Source organism: Patiria miniata, unplaced genomic scaffold (genome assembly GCF_015706575.1).
Source record: "Patiria miniata isolate m_02_andy unplaced genomic scaffold, ASM1570657v1 HiC_scaffold_2, whole genome shotgun sequence".
NCBI lineage: Eukaryota > Metazoa > Echinodermata > Asteroidea > Valvatida > Asterinidae > Patiria > Patiria miniata.
The window spans coordinates 1,228,356-1,248,449 of record NW_024037058.1 but is presented as its reverse complement, the minus strand read 5'-3'; the positions used below and the strand labels follow the sequence as shown (position 1 = coordinate 1,248,449).

At 43.4% G+C, this 20,094-nt stretch overlaps 2 protein-coding genes across 3 annotated transcripts in view; one reads left to right on the top strand and one right to left on the bottom strand.

Moving 5' to 3' along the window:
- LOC119726970 overlaps positions 1–7,842 on the bottom strand; it is a 32,361-nt gene extending 24,519 nt beyond the window's left edge. For both annotated transcript variants that reach the window (XM_038198820.1, XM_038198822.1), the window contains exon 1: positions 7,755–7,842. The gene's annotated coding sequence lies outside the window, so the exon portion shown is untranslated. The remainder of the gene's footprint in view (positions 1–7,754) is intronic.
- A 563-nt stretch (positions 7,843–8,405) lies between these two features.
- LOC119726827 (oxysterol-binding protein 1-like) lies at positions 8,406–18,967 on the top strand. The gene is made up of 3 exons (XM_038198685.1): positions 8,406–8,834; positions 16,822–17,030; positions 18,891–18,967. The coding sequence occupies exons 1-3, from the start codon at positions 8,740–8,742 to the stop codon at positions 18,965–18,967; spliced, it is 381 nt and encodes a 126-aa protein (XP_038054613.1). The 5' UTR covers positions 8,406–8,739.
- The last annotated feature ends 1,127 nt before the right edge of the window (positions 18,968–20,094 follow it).

Below are 20,094 nucleotides of genomic sequence, written 5' to 3'. Positions count from 1 at the left end.
ACAAGCTTTTATTTTTATTTATTCAATCATTATTATTTATTTTTTTCGGAATTGCCGAGAAAAGTTTTAGGGTCGCAGCCTAAAAATAGGGTCGGTCGGGTAACTGGAAGCAGAAGTATTATTTTTTTGGCCTAAACGTTATATGCCGAGCAACACAATTCTGTCATTGACCCAAAAACCCAACATTGCCCAACAAAAACATCAGATTTCACCCTCAAAACGGCCTCCAAAATTTCTAGATACGCCACCTGAGGAACAAGAAGACATCGATAATCAAGATGGTTGTACTGAAGTTTACTTACGATCCGGATGAAAAGTGACATTTCCCGTTCAATTCTGAGAGCTCCCCTCGCGATCGTGAACACGTTAAATTTCCTACTCTGTTAATGTTTGAACGACGCAATGTGGTCTTCATGCCCAGCGTACATTCGGTGGTCCCCGTATCCCGAGTGCGATTCTGTTACTGAGCGCGCGCGATGCATTGATTATGATAATGAGTAGCCTGGATCTGGTTTGTTAACACAAGTGCATTTCGAACGATAATGGGGAATCAGGAACTAGGCAAGGGCAGCTTTTATGGACGGAAACCAGTTCAAGCTGGTTCCCGATTCCCTTTTACCGTTCGAAATGCACTTGTGTTTACAAACGTGATCCAGTCTACTCATTATCATAATCAATGCATTGCGCGCGCGCGCTCGGTAACGGAATCGCACTCGGGATTCGGGAACCATCGAATGTACGCTGGGCATGACGACCACACCACGTTGTTCAAACATTAACACGAATCGGAAATTTAAGGTGTTTCACGATCGCGAGGGGAGCTCTCAGAATTGAACGGGAAATTTCACTTTTCATCCGGATCGTAAGTAAATTTCAGTACAACCATGTAACCATCTTAATCATCGATGTCTACTTGTACCTCAGGTGGCGTATAGTAATTTGGAGGCCGTTTTGAGGGTGAAATCTGATGTTTTTGTTGGGCAATGATGGGTTTTGGGGTCAATGACAGAATTGTGTTGCTCGGCATATAAGGATTAGCTTGGACCCAACTATCGCCAGACCATGTCCGAATGTTAAAAAGGCGATAAGTTGGGTCCAAGTTACTCGGACTAGGGCTGTCGAGTGCAATTTGAGTCCCCCACACAAGTTTAAACTTGCGCGCGCAAGTTTAAACCTGCGCGCACGCAAGTTTAAACTTGTGCGTGCATTAATTTCCTTGCTACAAATTGCGCACGCAAGTTTAAACTTGCGCACTACATAGATTTTTCTCATACATGCAAAGCCGCTAAACTATTTTTTTCCCGGGTAAACTCATGCAGATATGTAACATTATTTTTAAAGCAGATTTTTCTCTGATTAATAGCACCAATGTGCTTCGTGAGACGATGCCTAAATGACTTTTTTTTGAAACATTTTATTAACAGTTTTATGCTAATGAGGTTGACTGTGTAGAGGTTCAGGGATATAAGGCTTTGCATCATGATGTTTATTGTTTATGGCTCATTATGATTTTTGTTTAATAAACAACATATTTATACATTAAGTCGAATTAACTAATGAAACTAATACATTTAATTAATTAATTAAATCATTAATAAATTTATTTACTTTTTAAAATAATTTCTTTTTATGCATAGCGTTTTTAAGTTAAAGCATGTAAACATTTATATGAATTATTGAGCCTGCAAATAAAATAATTGTTAAAGTAATAAATTAAATTAATTAATTAAATTAGTACTGTATACATTATTTTTTTCTTCAAATTATGCATTTTTGAAGAGTACACAACGCTCGAAATTAAAGAACCATGATTCATAATGTAATCTTTTCCTTTACTTTGCAGCCGCTATTGTCATTGGTTGATGACAAATAAATACGACACAAACTATCAACTAAAGAGTTAGACTTATTGATGACAACAGCGACAGTCCAGACTCTCTGGCACGCTCTACCCCTCCCAATGGCTCACGTCAACTGCTCGGCTCCTGACTGTGAGGCATCCTGGCCTAGCAACACACCCCCAGAGGTGCTGCTCGCCTTGATCAACCTACACGCCCGCACCGCCCACCCAACTGTTCCTGCCCCTGCACCTACTCCCGCCTCATGCGCCGCCAAAGTGGAGAAGGTCAGACGACCTACGGTCATGGCTGCCAGCATGAGTGAAGAATGGTCCTACTTCGAGCTACGATGGTCCGAATACAAAGAAGCCACACATCTCACAGGAACCGATATAGTCTACCAACTGCTTGAGTGCTGCGACGACTGACTCAGGAAAGACCTGACCAGAACATTCGGTGCCCTGACGTCGCAGGATGAACCGACCATCCTCAAAAACATCAAGGGCTTGGCAGTTCGCCAAGAGAACATCATGGTGGCTCGTGTGCAGCTCCAGCAAATGCGACAGGACCGCGACGAGCCAGTCAGGGCCTTTGCCGCCCGCCTTAGTGGCCAGGCTGGCATCTGTAACTACAAGAAGGACTGTACGTGCTCCCTAGTCGTTGACTGCAGCGACATCATAGTCAGGGACACCCTCATCCGTGGACTGGAGGATGAGGAGATCCGCCTGGATGTCCTCGGACAATCCAAACAGGACATGCATTTGGACCAAGTGCTTCAATTTGTCGAAGCGAAAGAGAGTGGCCAACGCTCTGCCGGCCGCCTCCTCAAAGGTGGTGCCACTGCCACTACGACTGCTGCAGCTGCCAGCTCCTACAAACGAAGGGAGAGATCCAAGCTACAGCCCCGTGACATTAAACTTCAGGTGTGTGACTACTGTGGCAAGGCGGGCCATGAACGTAGCAAACAGGAACGCATTAGGAAGTGCCCTGCGTACAATCACACATGTGCGAAATGTGGCATACTCCACCACCACGAGAGTGTGTGCCGCCAATCCCAGCGGAGACAGCAGCCAGCCACGCCCAAGGCACAGGAGTCACCTCACAATGCCACCGCAGTCTTCGAAACCCTGTGCTCTGTCGATGACGCCCCACCCATGGACGCGAATGCAATCACTCTAGAGCACCACATCTACAATCAGTTCTGCGACGCATGGGAGAGGCGAGGATCTGACCCCCAACCCATCGTGGACGTCTCTCTCAAAGCAACTCCTGAGGATGCTCGTCACCTCGGCCTCCCTACCCCCCTGCTCAGCACCACCTCCTCAGCCACCTATCCTGCTATGGCTGACACTGGCTGCCAGCCCTGCCTGGCTGGCACAAAACTCCTATCCAAACTGGGACTTGAAAGGAAACACCTCATCCCTGTCACAATGAAAATGAATGCTGCCAACAACTGCCACATCGACATAGCAGGTGCCCTGGTCCTCCGCATCTCTGGCACCTCCCAATCTGGAGAGACACTCGAGACCCGGCAGATAGTATACTTCACCGACTCATCCGACCGGCTGTTCTTGTCTAAGCAAGCCTGCGTCGCCCTGGGCATGATCTCTACCAGGTTCCCCACCATTGGCGAGGCAGTCAGGCCCGACAGTGCCAGCGTCGCATCCTCTGCCACCTCCCCGATGCCCACTCCAGCAGCCTGCCTCACGCCAACATGCGAGTGTCCAAGACGCCAGATGCCACCGTCTCCTCCAACAGCCCTCCCGTTCCCAGCCACTGAGGAGAACCGGGAGAAGCGTGAGACGTGGCTGCTGGAATACTACAAGTCGAGCACCTTCAATGTATGTGAGCACCAACTACTCCCCATGATGGCTGGCCCCCCACTGCGACTCATGGTGGACCCTGACGCTCGGCCCGTCGCCTGTCACACACCTATTCCTGTCCCCGTCTACTGGCAGGACAATGTAAAGGCAGGCCTTGACCGCGATGTCCGCCTCGGCGTCATTGAACCAGTCCCAGTCGGCACACCTGTCACATCTGCCCCAAAAAGTCAGGCCAGCCCAGACGGACGGTTGACCTCCAGTCACTCAATCGTCACGCTGTTCGTGAGACCCACCACACACAATCACCATTCCACCAAGCACGTGCAGTTCCTCCCCAGACTCGCAAAACTGTGTTCGATGCATGGAACGGGTATCACAGCATTGCCCTAGCTGAGGAGGACCGCCACCTCACCACATTCATCACACCTTGGGGCCGCTACCGATACTGTGTCGCCCCACAGGGAGACATTGCCTCCGGTGATGGCTACAGCCGCCGCTTTGATGAGATTGTGTCTGACATCCCGAAGAAGACCAAGTGCGTGGATGATACCCTGATATGGTCTGACTCCATCGAGGAGGCCTTCTTCCAGGCAGTTGAGTGGCTCGACACTTGTGGCAGACATGGTGTCACCTTGAACCCCAAAAAGTTTGCCTTCGCCCAGATGACTGTCAAGTTTGCTGGCTTTGAGATCACCCCGACCTCTGTACGCCCCTGCCCTGAGTATCTTGAGGCGATCCAGAATTTCCCAACGCCTCATAATATCACAGACGTGCGCAGCTGGTTCGGGCTTATCAACCAGGTCTCCTATGCCTTCGCCATGACTGACCGCATGCTGCCCTTCCGCAAACTCCTCAAACCTGGTACCCCTTTCTCGTGGACCGATGAGCTGGACTGCCTATTCGAGGAATCAAAGGCCCTCATCGTCAGCGAAATCCACAAAGGGGTGGAGATATTCGACAAGACCAAGCCGACCTGCCTTGCAACTGACTGGAGCAAAGATGGTCTGGGATTTTGGCTGCTCCAGAAGCACTGCGACTGCCCCTCCTCAAAACCCTTACTGCTGCAAGACTGGTTGGAGGGTGACTCTGGTCGGGAGCCGTTTCACTTCAGGTGCCGAGTCCCGCTACACCCCAGTGGAGGGGGAGGCCCTTGCTGTCATCGATGCACTTGACAAGGCCCGCCACTTTGTCCTCGGCTGCTCTGACCTCATAGTGGCGGTGGATCACAAGCGCCTCCTGAAGGTGTTCGGTGACCGCTCACTCGAGGACATCCCAAACCCTCACCTCCGCAACCTCAAGGAGAAGTCACTGCGCTACCACTTCCGCATCATCCACATATCTGATGCACGCCACGCTGCAGCTGATGGGGTATCCCGCCACCCCGTTGGTAAGGGCACACTGCTACAGCTCCCTGATGATGTCGCACCTGTGCTCCATGACTCAAGCGAACCAACGACCACTGTGCTGCCAAATGATTTCCTTACTGCTATCCGCACCAGTGGCCCAGACCCTGTCCAAGTATGCAGTCAGTCTGCCACCACAGCTGCTAAGGTGATCAAATCAGTCACATGGAACGATATCCGCCTCGCCACATCCAGTGATCCCAACATGTGCAGACTGATTGAGATGATACAAGAGGGCTTCCCCACTCTCACCGGCGACCTCCCCCGTGAGCTCCGGCCATACCACCAATTCCGTGAGAACCTGTCAGAGTTTGATGGCGTATGCCTTTACAATGACCGTGTCATCATTCCCTCGTCCCTCCGTGCCCGGGTCCTTGAAGCACTACACTCGGCCCACCAGAGCGTCACCATGATGTGTGCACGAGCTCAGTCCTCATTCTTCTGGCCAGGTATGACCCCCGCCATCACCGACACCCGGGCACGCTGCTCTCCCTGCAACCGTATGGTGCCATCACAGCCAGGCGCACCGCCCACGCCTCCCGTCCAGCCCGATTATCCATTTCAATGCACTGCCGCTGACTACTTCACCTACCGCGGCTGTCACTACCTGGTGGTGGTAGATAGGTACAGCAACTGGCCAATCGTCGAACAGGCAGCCAACGGCGCCAATGGACTCATTACTGCATTGCGCCGCACCTTCGTGACCTATGGAATCAGCGATGAACTGTCCTCAGACGGTGGCCCAGAGTTCACCGCCGGGGCCACCTGCGCTTTCCTCCGCAACTGGGGCGTATGTCACCGCATCTCATCCGTCGCCTTCCCCCACAGCAACTGCTGTGCTGAAGTGGGCGTCAAGACTGTGAAGCGCCTCATCACTGACAATACTGATGCTGAAGGCACACTTAACACTGATGAATTCCAGCGTGCCATGCTCCAGTACCGCAACACGCTTGCAGGCCAACAACCAGTTACCGCAGGACACCTCAGCCACACCACCTGCGATGCTTCCAGCCGTCTCCCAGCCAACCCGCACCAACCATCCTCCAACCCCGGATGGCTTGGAACCGACTCCCGCCTCACCTGTGACACCCACCGTGGCCACCACGCGTCCACCCAATAGCCGGTCCCACCCAGGCTCCGTTCCCCGTGCACTCCGCGGCCTCCTACCACACAATACTCCTGGTCTGAAGGAACACCTGGCCCCGACCGTGGATCTGCCACCCCTGGACCGCTCCTCGACTGCCCCTCGCAGCTCCACTCGCTTGTCATGACCGCCTGCCAGGCTTCGGGATGAACTATAGGACACCCATATACTCTGAACTTTTTTTTATATAGCCAAAGTCACAGCTACAGTTTACTTCCTATAACCTATGCTTATTCTTGTTTCGATCTTTGCTAATCGTTCATGTTCAGGCCTTTGCAATCTGTGCTTTTCTTTAGGCTACTTAGTTATGTCTGTTACATTTTTGGAATCTTTTCTTCCTAGAATTGTTAGCCTTTGTTATTCCCAAAGACTTGGGGGGCATATAGAACCATGATTCATAATATAATCTTTTCCTTTACTTTGCAGCCGCTGTTGTCATTGGTTGATGACTAATAAATACGACACGAACTATCAACTAAAGAGTTAGACTTATTGAGAAATGTTATGCGAAGTATTTTAAAGTCAATATGAATTATTGTACTGTCCAATAAATTAATTGCTAAATTAATTAAATTACTATTTTTTTTAAGAACAGGTAGTTTTTTAATTGCACAGTACATGTAATGTAATTTAAAGCATTTTAAAATAATGTAAATTTAAAAATAATGTAAATGATTAAAACGTCAAAATTTGAACAATTGAAGGGATCATAATGATTCTTTTTACGTTAACAAGGGTTACACATAGGACTTTATGATTTATTTTACATTAAAGAATATAATAAAATGCTTAGTTGTTTTACAAGGCAAAAAACTTGAAGCAATCACCGCTAGTGTGCTTATGGAATGCTTGCCCGGTTCCCCGCCGTGCCCCACCACCCCTAAGAAACTTCTCTGATAGCTGCTAAATCTCAATGTTTTAATTGACGCTTATTGAATTCCCCTTTTTATTTATTTCTTTGTTTATTAATTTATTCCATTATTTGTTAGTTTATTTCTCCATGTACTCGTGTTTTGAACCTTTTTTTTTTCTTCATCAATGAAAACCCGCCCGCAAGGTTCTCAAATTTCGATCGACTTTGTGCAAGTTGTAACGTGCGCACGCAAATTAAAATGGCGCAGTGTAATTTGCATGCTCCAGGAGTCCCACACGCAGGTTTAAACTTGCGTGCGCAAGTTTAAACTTGCGCAGGGGACTCAAATTGCGTTCGACAGGCCTATTTGTTAACAACATCATGAACATGGTTAAGATTGCGCAAAATTCATAAATTGTGCAAGTAATATTCCCACACAATCTCAAGAATGAGCGCTCATTCTTCAGATTGCGCGCTTATTCTTAAGAATGCACTCGTTTTTAAGAATGCGCGCTCATTCTTAAGATTGCGCAAATTATAAGAAAGCGCACAACATCAGGACACCTCGATTCCGCCATTCCACAATTCCGTGTTTTAGATTTTTTTGAAGTTTTTAGGCCTACTCAGTACTCTGTTTCTGACACGTCGTAAAGTCGTAGGCCTACCAAAAAACACCTATTAGACAGTACTCACACAGTCACAGTCACAGTCACACCATGGTCACACTCCGGAACTAAGATCTTACAACATAATAAGCTCGAAATGACAATGAATGAAATTAGTTTAAAGGGAATATACAACATTTGCAAACATCGAAAAATAAAACTACCAAGTTTTTGCGAAATACCTTAATAGGATGTTGGTAAATGACAGTCTAAAGCATCCTGTAAAATTATGGCACCTGGTATACTGTCATTTTCAAGAAAATTGGTATTTTTGTATCAATTTCCAACGCTGATCGGCCGATCAGCGTTGGAAACAACTGGCTTTTTTTCAAATACTGGCCACAATTGACCATTGCACTTGTTTGCAATCGATTACAAACCTATGAACGGGTATGGGCCAGCTAGACTGGTTCCCTGACCTTACAATTCTCCAATGTATGTAAACTGCTCTGTTTCTTCTTATATGGAGTCAGGGAACCAGACTACAGGAAAATGATCGTTTTTCTTGGTTTTTATAGCATTTTCGAACCCAAAACCTCCAAAAAGTCAGTGTAACTATATTTGCTTCATATTTCCAACCCCCCAATTCCATCCATTTCTGAAAATTACAGCAAAAGCAAATGATGTATATTCCCTTTAATGTTTTCAGCCGATTTACTTTGCACTGGTTCCCGCCTCAAAAATACCTTCGAAGTCGAATACCCGAATACGGGTCGAGGGACCCGACCCAGTCTATACAGTCAGGTGCCACAACTGCAAACGCGTGCAGTGGTTCAACTCCTATGACACGTAGACTCGGTACTAGTGCAACGTGTGCAAATGCATCATACGCCCATTTCGTCCATCGACGCGACGTACGTGACGGGGATTCGACGTGACCGACTAGCATGACTAGTGTCGTGTAACGCTTTCGACAGATTTTCGGGAAGTTGTATTGTTTCTTACATATCACGCATAAGCCGAAAACTGATTTTATTAGAAGAGACTCTAAAGGTTTCTAGGTGCAGTCAAGTATGGCTGACTCCAGTGTTAAAAATCCCCCACCGGAGAACTTCAAAGGATGGCTCTACAAGTGGACAAATTACATCAAGGGCTACCAGAGGCGTTGGTTTGTACTTTCAAATGGGCTTCTGTCTTATTATCGGTGAGCACATAGGCTAGTACTAGTACTAGTAGTAGGCCTAGTACTAGACCCGTGAACGTGGCTTGTAAACTAAGCCACGCTCTTGTAGTTTTATGTTCGAACCAAGCGAAATCGTCCTTCCGTGACAAAGACTGAACATTGCCTTACAGTGCGATAAGTATTCACATATCAAGCTTTCTTGAACATGTTGAACATGTTGAAATCTGCTTTTATGCCAAATCTGGCATTTAAACGATATTCGAGGTAAGATCTCGACGTCCTGCAACCTCCTCCAATCATGCATGTGATTTACTAGTCCGAGTAACTTGGACCCAACTTATCGCCTTTTTTAACATTTGGGGATCGCCAGACCATGTCCAAATGTTAAAAAAGGCGATAAGTTGGGTCCAAGTTACTCGGACTAGTGATTTACCATGTGATAAATGCTGCAGATAATTTGGTATCGCACTGACGCTCCGGGCACTCCTGATGTCCGGATCATAAGTGCGATTCCAAATTGTTAGCTGCGTTTATTTGTCTCGTTATTGGCCAATCAGACGCCGCCTATCATATGCGCCACATGAAGCAGACGGGTAGCTCGGAGGGCTCCGAAAATTTTGCACGCAAATGACCGTGGGTACTCGTCCAGGGTCATTTGTCAGGGTCACTTGTCAGGTTAAAATCTAATTTCTACACGTTCGTATGGGTCTTCATTGATGGCAAATTTCGTCTAAATGACACATCCTGAACACCCGTACAGGCAAATTTAGATTTCTAGGTGAGTACTCAACATCCATACGAAATCATGTATGGCGAATCGATTTCGCTAGGTTCGTAAATACACAATAGCGTGGCGTTGTATACAACGCCACGTTCACAGGTCTAGCCTAGTACTGGTAGAAATGTTACGCCCCAACTATGGCATCGATCTCAACTATAGTTTGGACCGTCCAGACGTGTCCCAACTGTAGTGCAACAGTAGTCTGAGTAACTTGGACCCAACTTATCGCCTTTTTAACATTCGGACATGGTCTGGCGATAGTGGGTCCAATCTAATGGTTATATGCCGAGCAACACAATTCTGTCATTGAACCAAAAACCCAACATTGCCCAACAAAAACATCAGATTTCACCCTCAAAACGGCCTCCAAATCACTAGATACGCCACCTGACGTACAAGTAGACATCGATAATTAAGATGGTTGTACAAAAGTTTACTTACAATCCGGATGAAAAGTGAAATTTCCGTTCAATTCCGAGAGCTCCCCTCACGATCGTGAACACGTCAAATTTCCGACTCTGTTAATGTTTAAACGTCGCGATGTGGTCTTCATGCCCAGCATACATTCGATGGTTCCCGTATCCCGAGTGCAATTCCGTTACCGAGCACGATGCATCAATTATGATAATGAGTAGACCGGATCTCGTTTGTAAACAAAAGTACATGTCGAGCGATGATAGGGAGTCGGGAACTAAGGCAGCTTTATGGGCGGAAACCAGTTCAAGCGAGTTCCTGACTCCCTTTTATCATTCGAAATGTACATGTGTTTATAAACGTGATCCGGTCTACTCATTATCATAATTGATGCATCGCGCTCGGTAACGGAATCGCACTCGGGATACGAAAATAAGAATCAACGGAATTGTAAATTCGGTGCACCGAAACTAGGAATCTCAATTTCATTATCTCATTAAAAACAAGATAATTTTCATCATTATTTATTATGTGAAGGCCACAAAAAATTTAATCTCGGGTGTTGAGGAATTTTTTCAGTAGATGGGCCAAGCAAAACTGCACCGAGACCGAGTGATCACATACATGTACATAGTGTAACAAACAGAGTCGGCCAACTCACTAGACCGCCATGATGGACTAGACTTGCTGCCAGTCTCTCTAGTCCACGTGTAAAAATTAAGAAAAAGATCAATGGCTCAAACGGGGTGATGAAATCAATTGTAGGCTAAGTCCAGAAAAAGATTTGTTAAAAATGTTGCAACCTGAAGCCGTTTCCGCGATTGTGTACAAAGTCTATGGAGAGTCAAGAAATTTTTTAAGTATTTCCTAAATAATGAAAGTTTTGCGGAAACACCATGTGCGAATACTTTCTCAACTAAGAGAATGGTTCTGAAAAGAACCAGAGGTATAAATTCGAAGCTCCGGTCAGTATGCTCTGACCGTCTTCAGGAGAGTGCTCAAACTCTAAGAAAGTAAATACGTAAGTAGCAAAAGCGAAATCAATGAAGTGTGAAGTTGCATCCTGTGTGGATGCCAAGTAGCTGGGATCCTAGAGCAAGCTTGGTGCCCACTGAAGTGGAACAGTAGGGTTGCAGTCTCAGTAGAGGGAGGGTATAGGATACCCATCAGTCTAAGGTGGTGGCTGAGGACCTAGGGTATAGGATACCCATCAGTCTAAGGTGGTGGCTGAGGACCTAGGGTATAGGATACCCATCAGTCTGGAGGAGTGGGAGTAAGATGTCGTTGAGGTGAAACCCGATGTCTTGTGGAACTGTGTTGTGTTTGCGGATCTCGATGGCTTCCCGTATGCGTCTTGGATGCCAGAAATGGATTGGTGCGATGAGTTCGGCCGCATCCCAATCAACCTTGTGGTCGTTGATGTGGGAATGTTTGACAATCGCCGATTTGTCAAAATCCCCTCGCCGTCCATGTGCTCTGTGTTCTTTGAGCCTAGTGGGAAGATTCTGACCGGTTTCGCCGATGTAGACTTTGCCGCATTCACTTGGAAGAGAAGTGGCCTAAAAGCTGTTATCCATACACAGTGCGTGAAATTAGACAAAAAAAGTGGTCAGACAAAATGTCCGAGCACAATCAAAAGTGTTCTGCCATTGTCAAGTTTTGATCTGCCATCTGAGACGAACTTTCAAAAGGCCGCGTTTACTATACTTCAAACACGTGGACGGTACATACACGTGTGTACATGTACAGTATGTATGTATACGTACGTACACCATAATACACACTATGTAGTTGCAATGACAAGCGCCGGGCATTCACGCGCTCGTTTCTGTAGTAAGCCACGTTGTGAGAATTTAGTAACAATCACACACTTAAAGCATACCGCGCAACACAACGTACTTTGATCTTGCTAAATTCTCATTACATGTATGCGCGTCAATGTCCTTATAATATTTAGACTCGTCACTATACAGACTCGATTCAAGTCTACAGAACACATAACTTAAACTGGGTGAAATTGCAGTTCTGAATGTCCAAAGAGGCTCGATCGAATCATTATAGCAAGGAATAGAGGTTGAATCAGGTCCAATTTAACACTTTTGCCCAATAGAAATTAACTGGGAATTCCACAAACGGCCACTGCTCATTTCCATAAAATGACTTGAAAAGTACAAAAAGTTGTATTAACTGATTTGTAGAAGAAACACGAAGACTGCTGATCGAAACACAATTTATCACTTGATTTCACGTCTATTTTTTGGCAAACGGCACGTACGTACGAATGCCAATCTATCGCTGTGCACGCCGCGCTGTACTAGACTGTGTAATGATTGGGGTGTAAACGCGTTGCATCTATTGCGTGAATATAAGACAACACGTACATGTAGTTAGCAGCCGCTCAGCGTACGGTAAGTATTACAGACCGGATCATCGGAAATAAACAACAAAATACTTTTGAGTGCAAGCCTTTATTTCATACTTCTGAAAAAGACAACTCCACAAAGAATACATAAATCGCTCGGACATTTTGTCCGAGCACATCTGCATTTGGTCGGACAAACCATGAAAGTGGTCGGAAAATGTCCGATGTCCGACTGTAATTTCACGCACTGCATACATAACTTACATGTTCATCTGCAAATAGGGCCCCCTAGAATAAAGAAATGTATGACTGAAAATAGCGGCGCGCCCCTAACATATAGCGCCCCCCTCCCCTCCGCTTTTTGACTGCGCACCGACCTTTAATTTTCAAAGTTAGAGAACACTGAGTACCAGTATTTAACTGAATGAATTTGAAGCTTGTCAACAAAGATGTCTTGCAACACTGCACAAGGAAAGTTGGGGCAAGTGGAAGTGCGCCACGTTATAAATATAATGCCAGCGTGGCAACATGAAACATGCGTAATCGTTGTTTCTGAAATACTATTGATCCGAAACTATTCATTGGCTCACAGACATCAGAGGATCATGACAGTTTCTCAAATGAAGCTCGGGTGTCTAATTTTGCTTGTTACTGACATTCAGTTGATAATCTCTTTCAACTGTTTTTTCAAAACAATTTCTGTTTTGACATCACACATTTACAAAATGGCCAATCGATGTGAATCTAAGGTCACGCAGTAGGCTTTTAACCCAGCAGAATGCATGAAAACAGTAAAAAGTAGTTGGTACCCGCTACTTTCTGTAATCAGGTAATGAGTAGAGAAAAGTCCACAAAATTGGGCCAAAGTGCATTCGTGATTGGCACGTAAAATGCTTTTTTTTATGGCATAACCCGAAAATATCATAAATTATGACAGTTAAATTAAATTTTTGTAACCTGTGTAGTTTCTATATGTACTTACATGACTTAAGTTACAAATTTACAAAGTTGGCCTTTGTGATGCAATCCGTTGTTTTTGTCCACGGGAAAAGGTACTTTGTGAAAAAGCCTACATGCAATGACATGTAGTAGAAAATCTGATTTTCTCATACATGTCTATTACAGTTGGTGCTATGCAAATGACATGGTTTTTGTGTTCACTGTGTGTTGGGGTTATCTTGATTTTCGTGTTGCGTTTCGTCGTTTCCACTGCACAAGTACAAGTAACAAACACAAGCTCCTTATCTACGGTACAGCGTACATTGTACCTGCCTGTTGGTTTCAATGTCGCCAACTACATGTAGTTTGGTAGGTCCAATGACCTACATACATACAAACAGTGGCCCTACGCTACAAATTGCCGACATTAGTACTTTAGCAGGGCACTAGAGATGTTGGGAAACAATATTCTAGGTAAGCTCAAATGCCGAAGCTGGTTTCTATTGAAGCTCAATCATGCAAGGTTTAAAAGTGAACAGAAAATACTGCAAAATAAAGCAAATACAGTACTTTTGCTTAGTAATAGTAACGCAATAGTATTGCTACATGTAAATAATGCAGTAGCATTGCTAAATAATGCAAGAGTATTGTGAAATAACGCAACAGTGTTGCTAAATAATGGGGGTGAAGTTTGTATGTACTTAAGTATTGTATTATTTTGCAAATTAGCTCCCAATACAAGTTTTTTGTTATTTTTCAATAAGAAATGCATTATTTCACAATACTTTATGTCCCTACATGTATTTGATAATATTGTTTTATCGAAATTGTCAACTTTGCAGAAACTTTTACTGTTCGCGCAGGATTCCCGGGAATTTATGAGATTTGTTGAATGATAGAGAACACAGCAAGTGTGTGCCCAATATCGTTACAGTTTTGAATTTCTGACTTAATTTTATGAGACTGAAATTGTTCAGCAAGAGCTAGGGCGAGGTATTATGTAATAGTACCAGTTTTTATAAACTAAATGAATTTGAAGATTGTCAAAAAAAGGTCTTGTTACACTGCACAAGGACAGTCGGGGAAAGTCAAGTGCGCCACCTTGTAAACTACATGTACATGTATACTTGGTATTGGGTCAATCTTTACACTTTAATCCCAAAACGTCACTTGAGCACCACAGTGAATAGCAAATTTTGACATTTGACCTAGGTCAGCTGACCCACATCCAACCCACAGTAACTTTATAGGAATGACCATTCTAGCACTATTCCCTCCGACACACAGTGGCATGTTACTATCCAACATTTTGTGCTCAAATGGTTAATGAAACTCCGCCTATTACCTTAAGCTGCCCTCAGGTCCTCCTTGCAATGACACAAATCAGTCAGCAACTAACTTTTCAGGATCAAGCTACATGTCGCCTGAGTTGCAACCCGTCAGGAACAAATTAGTTGGCGATTTTGTGCAACCTGAGTGTAACTGCAACTCAAACAAAATCAAGTCACAAAAGTAGAACAATTTGAACTTCTGTCAGGGGTTTCCCTTAACTTTTTCCTTTACTGGCCGGCCGGGCCAGTAAACCAGAGTTTTCACTGGCCCGCAACCTTTTTCACTAGCCCACATGTTTTAATAGTAACTTTCAATCAAATCACCATAAGCATTTTTGATAACATTTTTGATAATAAATTATGCAATATGAATACAATCGGCAATTATCTTAATCATGTACATAATATTGCATGTAGTTCCTTTTTAAGTGATGTCAATGTTTCTTTAATCGTCCATGCTTTAACATAGAGCAAGGCTTTAATTAACAGGAATCAAATAGGGGGAGAAGTTATAATCAAAATTTATGCAGTGTGCTTCGTTCCGAACTTAAGGCTTTAGGTGTTCTATTTCCGACATGTTTTGATAAAACACGAACTAAAAAAGCGTTATCTTGAGGAACAAGAAAACATTGCACACAGTCGTGGTATTAATGGGAGTTTACCAAGTTAGTAACTGAACTGTTTTAACTTGTTTGAAAATGAGTGAGAAGGCCAGTATTTTCAAAAAAACATCTCTCGTGCGCGCCATGCATTTCTAGCGAAGAATGGTGCAATCAGTGTGCCTAGCCAAGAAGCGCTGCGGGCGGGCGACCCACGAACTTACGCTGGTCACGTCAATCCATAACGTTTTCCGGAGCACGGTCCACTTTACATTCACTAGTCTTTACATTCAAAATAGGCCCCTCGAATCTCATATTGTCCTCATCTTTTCGGTACATTCGTTTGATAGTGTTCAAGAAATCATCCCAAGAATCCGTTCGGGCACAAGTTTTGGCAGTGAAACTGTCATGAAAGTTTTCTCCTCACCACGTTGTATGATACGAATACGATGTTAACGTACGTACGTCCGTACCGTGTGGACTGCAGATGAAGTAAATCACGTGTGCTGCATGTGTGCACAATGTGTAATGGCAAATACACGTTGATCCGCCTCATGTTCGTCGTTGGGATTTCAATGCACAGCGCACTGCGAATATACATGGAGTGATACGAATTCGAACTACAGATGTTTTTATTTCGGTCGGCGTGGCAAAAGTATTCATGTGTTGTATCACCCTTAACTTTTTATTTTGATTGTTTGAAAAATACTGTAGGGAAAACTTCGTTATTTTAATTTTTTTTTAACAGTTTTTTGACTCGCCCGTCGGACTACTGAGAGGAGGGTTTTGACTCGCCCGCCGCTGTTTTCACTCGCATTTGGCGAGCGGGCGACCGCTAAGGAAAACCCCTGTCTGTGATGTGTTCCCGATAGGCAGGAATCACTCGCAGTTGTGTAGTGTGCGGCAAAAACAGCTGAATGAACAGATGTGGCCGTGGAAGGTCATTTGATTGTAATCAACATGCTTTCGCTATATACAGAAGTCACATGACTGTCTTGTGCCATGGAATTGTCGTCGCGTCATGGGCATGGCTGTGATTAGTCTGTGTCGAGATGCCGCTTGCTCTACAAGAATCACACGATTTCTCAGTTTTGTGACCTGAGCATAACTTTTCTGCTTGATGCCAATGGTTACATCATGGCGCAAGCAAATCGCAAGTTGACCTGAGGGCAGCTTCAGAAGTCTCCCACCATTTTGCATGTTTTGAATCCCACTGATAAACCCAAAATTGTACTTGTAAGTTGTTCATATCTGGCCTCGGTTGTTTCTCAAATATCTTGGTAAGGACAGATCCTGTGCTAGTGTACATGTAGATTCACAGATAGCCTCATACATGTATGTGAGTACATGTACGTAAACTTAAATAAACTATGACTAACTTCTAGTCTATGACCTTGGAGGGCTCCCAACATTTTGCATGTTTAGGATATAAGGCACCTTATCTCAATATCAAGTCACAAAACAAATTGATGCAGAAAGCCTTTGTGTTGTGTTTTAAGTAAGACACAATTATAGTTTCACTTTTCACTTTGATTTGATTTTTCAGTAACCAAGCTGAAATGGCCCACACTTGCCGTGGCACTATTAATCTGTCTGGTGCCTACATCGACACAGAGGACTCTTGTAACTTTGTCATCTCCAGCGGCACGCAGACCTTTCATCTCAAAGCCAGCTCTGAGGTAGAAAGACAACGATGGGTAACATCACTGGAATTGGCCAAGGCTAGAGCCATACAAATGATGGAAGAAGATTCAGGTTAGAGGCTAGGCTGCTGAATTTGTACAATTCTGGTTCAGGCATTGAACTTTGTGTTTTTAAGGGCAAGGCTATTTGGTCTTGATGCTTTCATGACAACGTAGAGACCACAGGTGGCATACCGTATTTTAAGAGTCATCTAGAACACTATAACTAATGAGGCCAACTACATGTAAAGTAGAAGAACAAAAATAATTGTTACTGGAGTTATTTTCTTCAATTTGCAACTGATTCAACTTCTGCAGTCTTTTGTGCCCGGTAATCCACTAATATGTCAGCTTGTTGGTTGTGTGTAATGATTTGGCAGGGATGACTCATCTCGTCACTTTGGCTTTGTATCTCTATCTCTGGTAGGCCTACCTACCAGTAATGAGTAGAAAATGACAAATGTACAACACATACCGGGAGGCCTACAAGAAATGTTAATGATTAGTCAATCAATTGGGCAATGGGAATTGATCTCTGAGTGCATTCGTTTTTTAATGATTTTAAATGCAATTCACTACAGAATTGCATACATGTACCGGTATGACCATCCAAGTTACTATGATTTGATATTGTGGAAAAACATATAAAACGCTGATTTAAAATTCCAAGTTCCGTGTAAGGGTGTAAGGTCTATTTCAATGATAGGGTCGTCATTGAAACACGGATTTTAACGATAATGCAACTCCAAAATACGGGATTCGATCAGTGGTATTTTTTTTTTAAATCAAAATTCAGTTATAAGGCCAAATAAAAAAAAAACATGGTTAGCGTCCCCGCCCGCTTCCTTTTTGGAGGCCCCCTCCTTTTTTCTCTTTTTCTTTTTTAAATCACAAAAAATGAGAAATTTTAAACAGTGACATCATTCTGGCCTCTTCGTCTGTTGCATTTAGCCCATATAAAACTGTTATGTCATTCCTGAGTCCCAGTGGTGGCCATTTTTAAAAAAGCTGGCGACCATCTTGAATAATACTTAATAGCCCGGATGGGCGGCCATTTTGGAAGGGGAAAAAAAGGGCCTCCTTCCTTTTTTTCAAAAAGGCAGGCCGCTAAACATGTTTGTTTGTTTTTAATTTGGCCTTATTATTATGGAAACGGAGGATTTCAACAATATGTTATATTGAAAATATATTTTTGGGGGATGTTTACGGCCATTATATGCTGTCGGTTTGCTGCCACTTGGTTCCGGAATCACTTGATTTGCTTGCACTGGGAACTGAACATTGTTTTTGTTTATGGGCAGTTTTTCTCTCCATCACTGATTACCATCTTATTCCATGAGCTTATACACAACGTTTGTGTTGTTGGCTGAACAGCTTTGTTTTTGTTATTAAAGATTATATTTTTGCTTATTCTTTTTTCTTTTTTTTCCTGTCATTTTGCTCATAGTATTTGGACACGTTTTTTTGTCCTTGGCACTTTGGTCACTAAAATCACCCCCCCCCCCCCCAAGCCAAAAATAAAATCTACATATACACTGATTACCATCTTATTCCATGAGCTTATACATAACGTTTGTGTTGTTGGCTGAACAGCTTTGTTTTCGTTATTAAAGATTATATTTTTGCTTATTCTTTTTTCTTTTTTTTCTGTCATTTTGCTCATAGTATTTGGACACGTTTTTTTGTCCTTGGCACTTTGGTCACTAAAATCACCCCCCCCCCCCCAAGCAAAAAATAAAATCTACATATACATGTATATTGAAAATGGCAGTGGTCTGTAACAACTTATTGAATTCTCTTTACAATTTTTGTATTTTCTCTTTCGCTTTACTGAACGTCCAAAAAATCCTGAATGCATGTATGATACAACATGTACAGATTTGAATGTATGCATGCTTGCAATTTGTTTAGAATGTTTCTTGATGCTTTCTAGATGATGAAGAAGAACTGCCGTCAGATGTAGACCGCACAGAGCTGCAGACAACCTTGCATATCCTGACAGCAAACTAGAAGATCTGGGTATCTGCAATGACCTGATCTCTAAACATGGAACGGCACTCCAACGTGCCTTAAGTGACCTAGAGGTCATCCAAGATCCAACCGAGGCAATAAGCAAACTCAAAAGCATCAATGAACGAGCAACACTGTTCAGGATTACCTCCAATGCCATGATCAATGTGAGTTTCATACTTTTCATTTTGCTCAAGCAAAACATGTTCATAAACTGTGAAAAACTACAAAAAATCAAAATGCAGTACTTAGGTAAACTAATAAGTAAACTAGGTTAAATCATAATGTACTAGAGTTGTTACATGTATAAGAGTATTACCTCAGAAGTATGCACTGAGGGACAAACTACACTGTTTGATACACCTTTTCTTTGATATATTTGGCATTCTCAGATTATCAACTTTAATACTTGTATAGATTGCTAGGTTTTTACTCAAATATGATACGATGTGTTTAAACAGTTTTGGGCTAAGAAAATTGTACTAAAAAAGTAAAAATTTTAAAATGAGCAATTCCATGATAACTTCCGTTATTTGGATGATACATAATTTGCTTTTGCTGTAATTTTCAGGAATGGATGGATTGGGGTTAGTATGCTACATAAAATATTGTTTCACTGACTTTTTTAAGCTTTGTATTCGTAAGATCCTGGAAAAACCAAGAAAACAATAAAGTCTTTCCTGACCCCACTTAAGATGAAACAATTTATTATTTATAGATATTGTGGAATCATAAGGTCGGAAACCCATCTAGCTGGCTTGCACCTGTTCAATAGGGTGTAATCAGTTGCAAACAAACTGCGGACTAACTAAATATTTGGGGGTAGTACATGTATTTTAAAAAAAGACCTGGTTGGCCGAGCAGCATTGGAAATTCTTACAAAAATACCACGTTTCTTGAAAATGACAACCATGACAAAACACCAGGTGCCGTGATTTTTTACAGGATGCTTCATGGCCTTTCATTCACAAACACAATCCAGTAAGGTATTTCATGATAATTTGGTAGTTTTCTTTTTATGTTTGCAATATTGTGTATTCCTGGCTATTATTTTATGAAGTCAAATCATTTAGAGTTCATTTTTTTCCCACTTGAAGTTGAGTGTCTAAAAAAAAACATAGGCCAAA

Coding starts and splice junctions, on each gene's coding strand:
- LOC119726827 (XM_038198685.1), top strand. CDS start 8,740: ATGGCTGACTCCAGTGTTAAAAATCCCCCACCGGAGAACTTCAAAGGA. Junction 8,835..16,821: donor AAGGGCTACCAGAGGCGTTG/GTTTGTACTTTC, acceptor TTGATTTTTCAG/TAACCAAGCTGAAATGGCCC. Junction 17,031..18,890: donor AATGATGGAAGAAGATTCAG/GTTAGAGGCTAG, acceptor GATGCTTTCTAG/ATGATGAAGAAGAACTGCCG.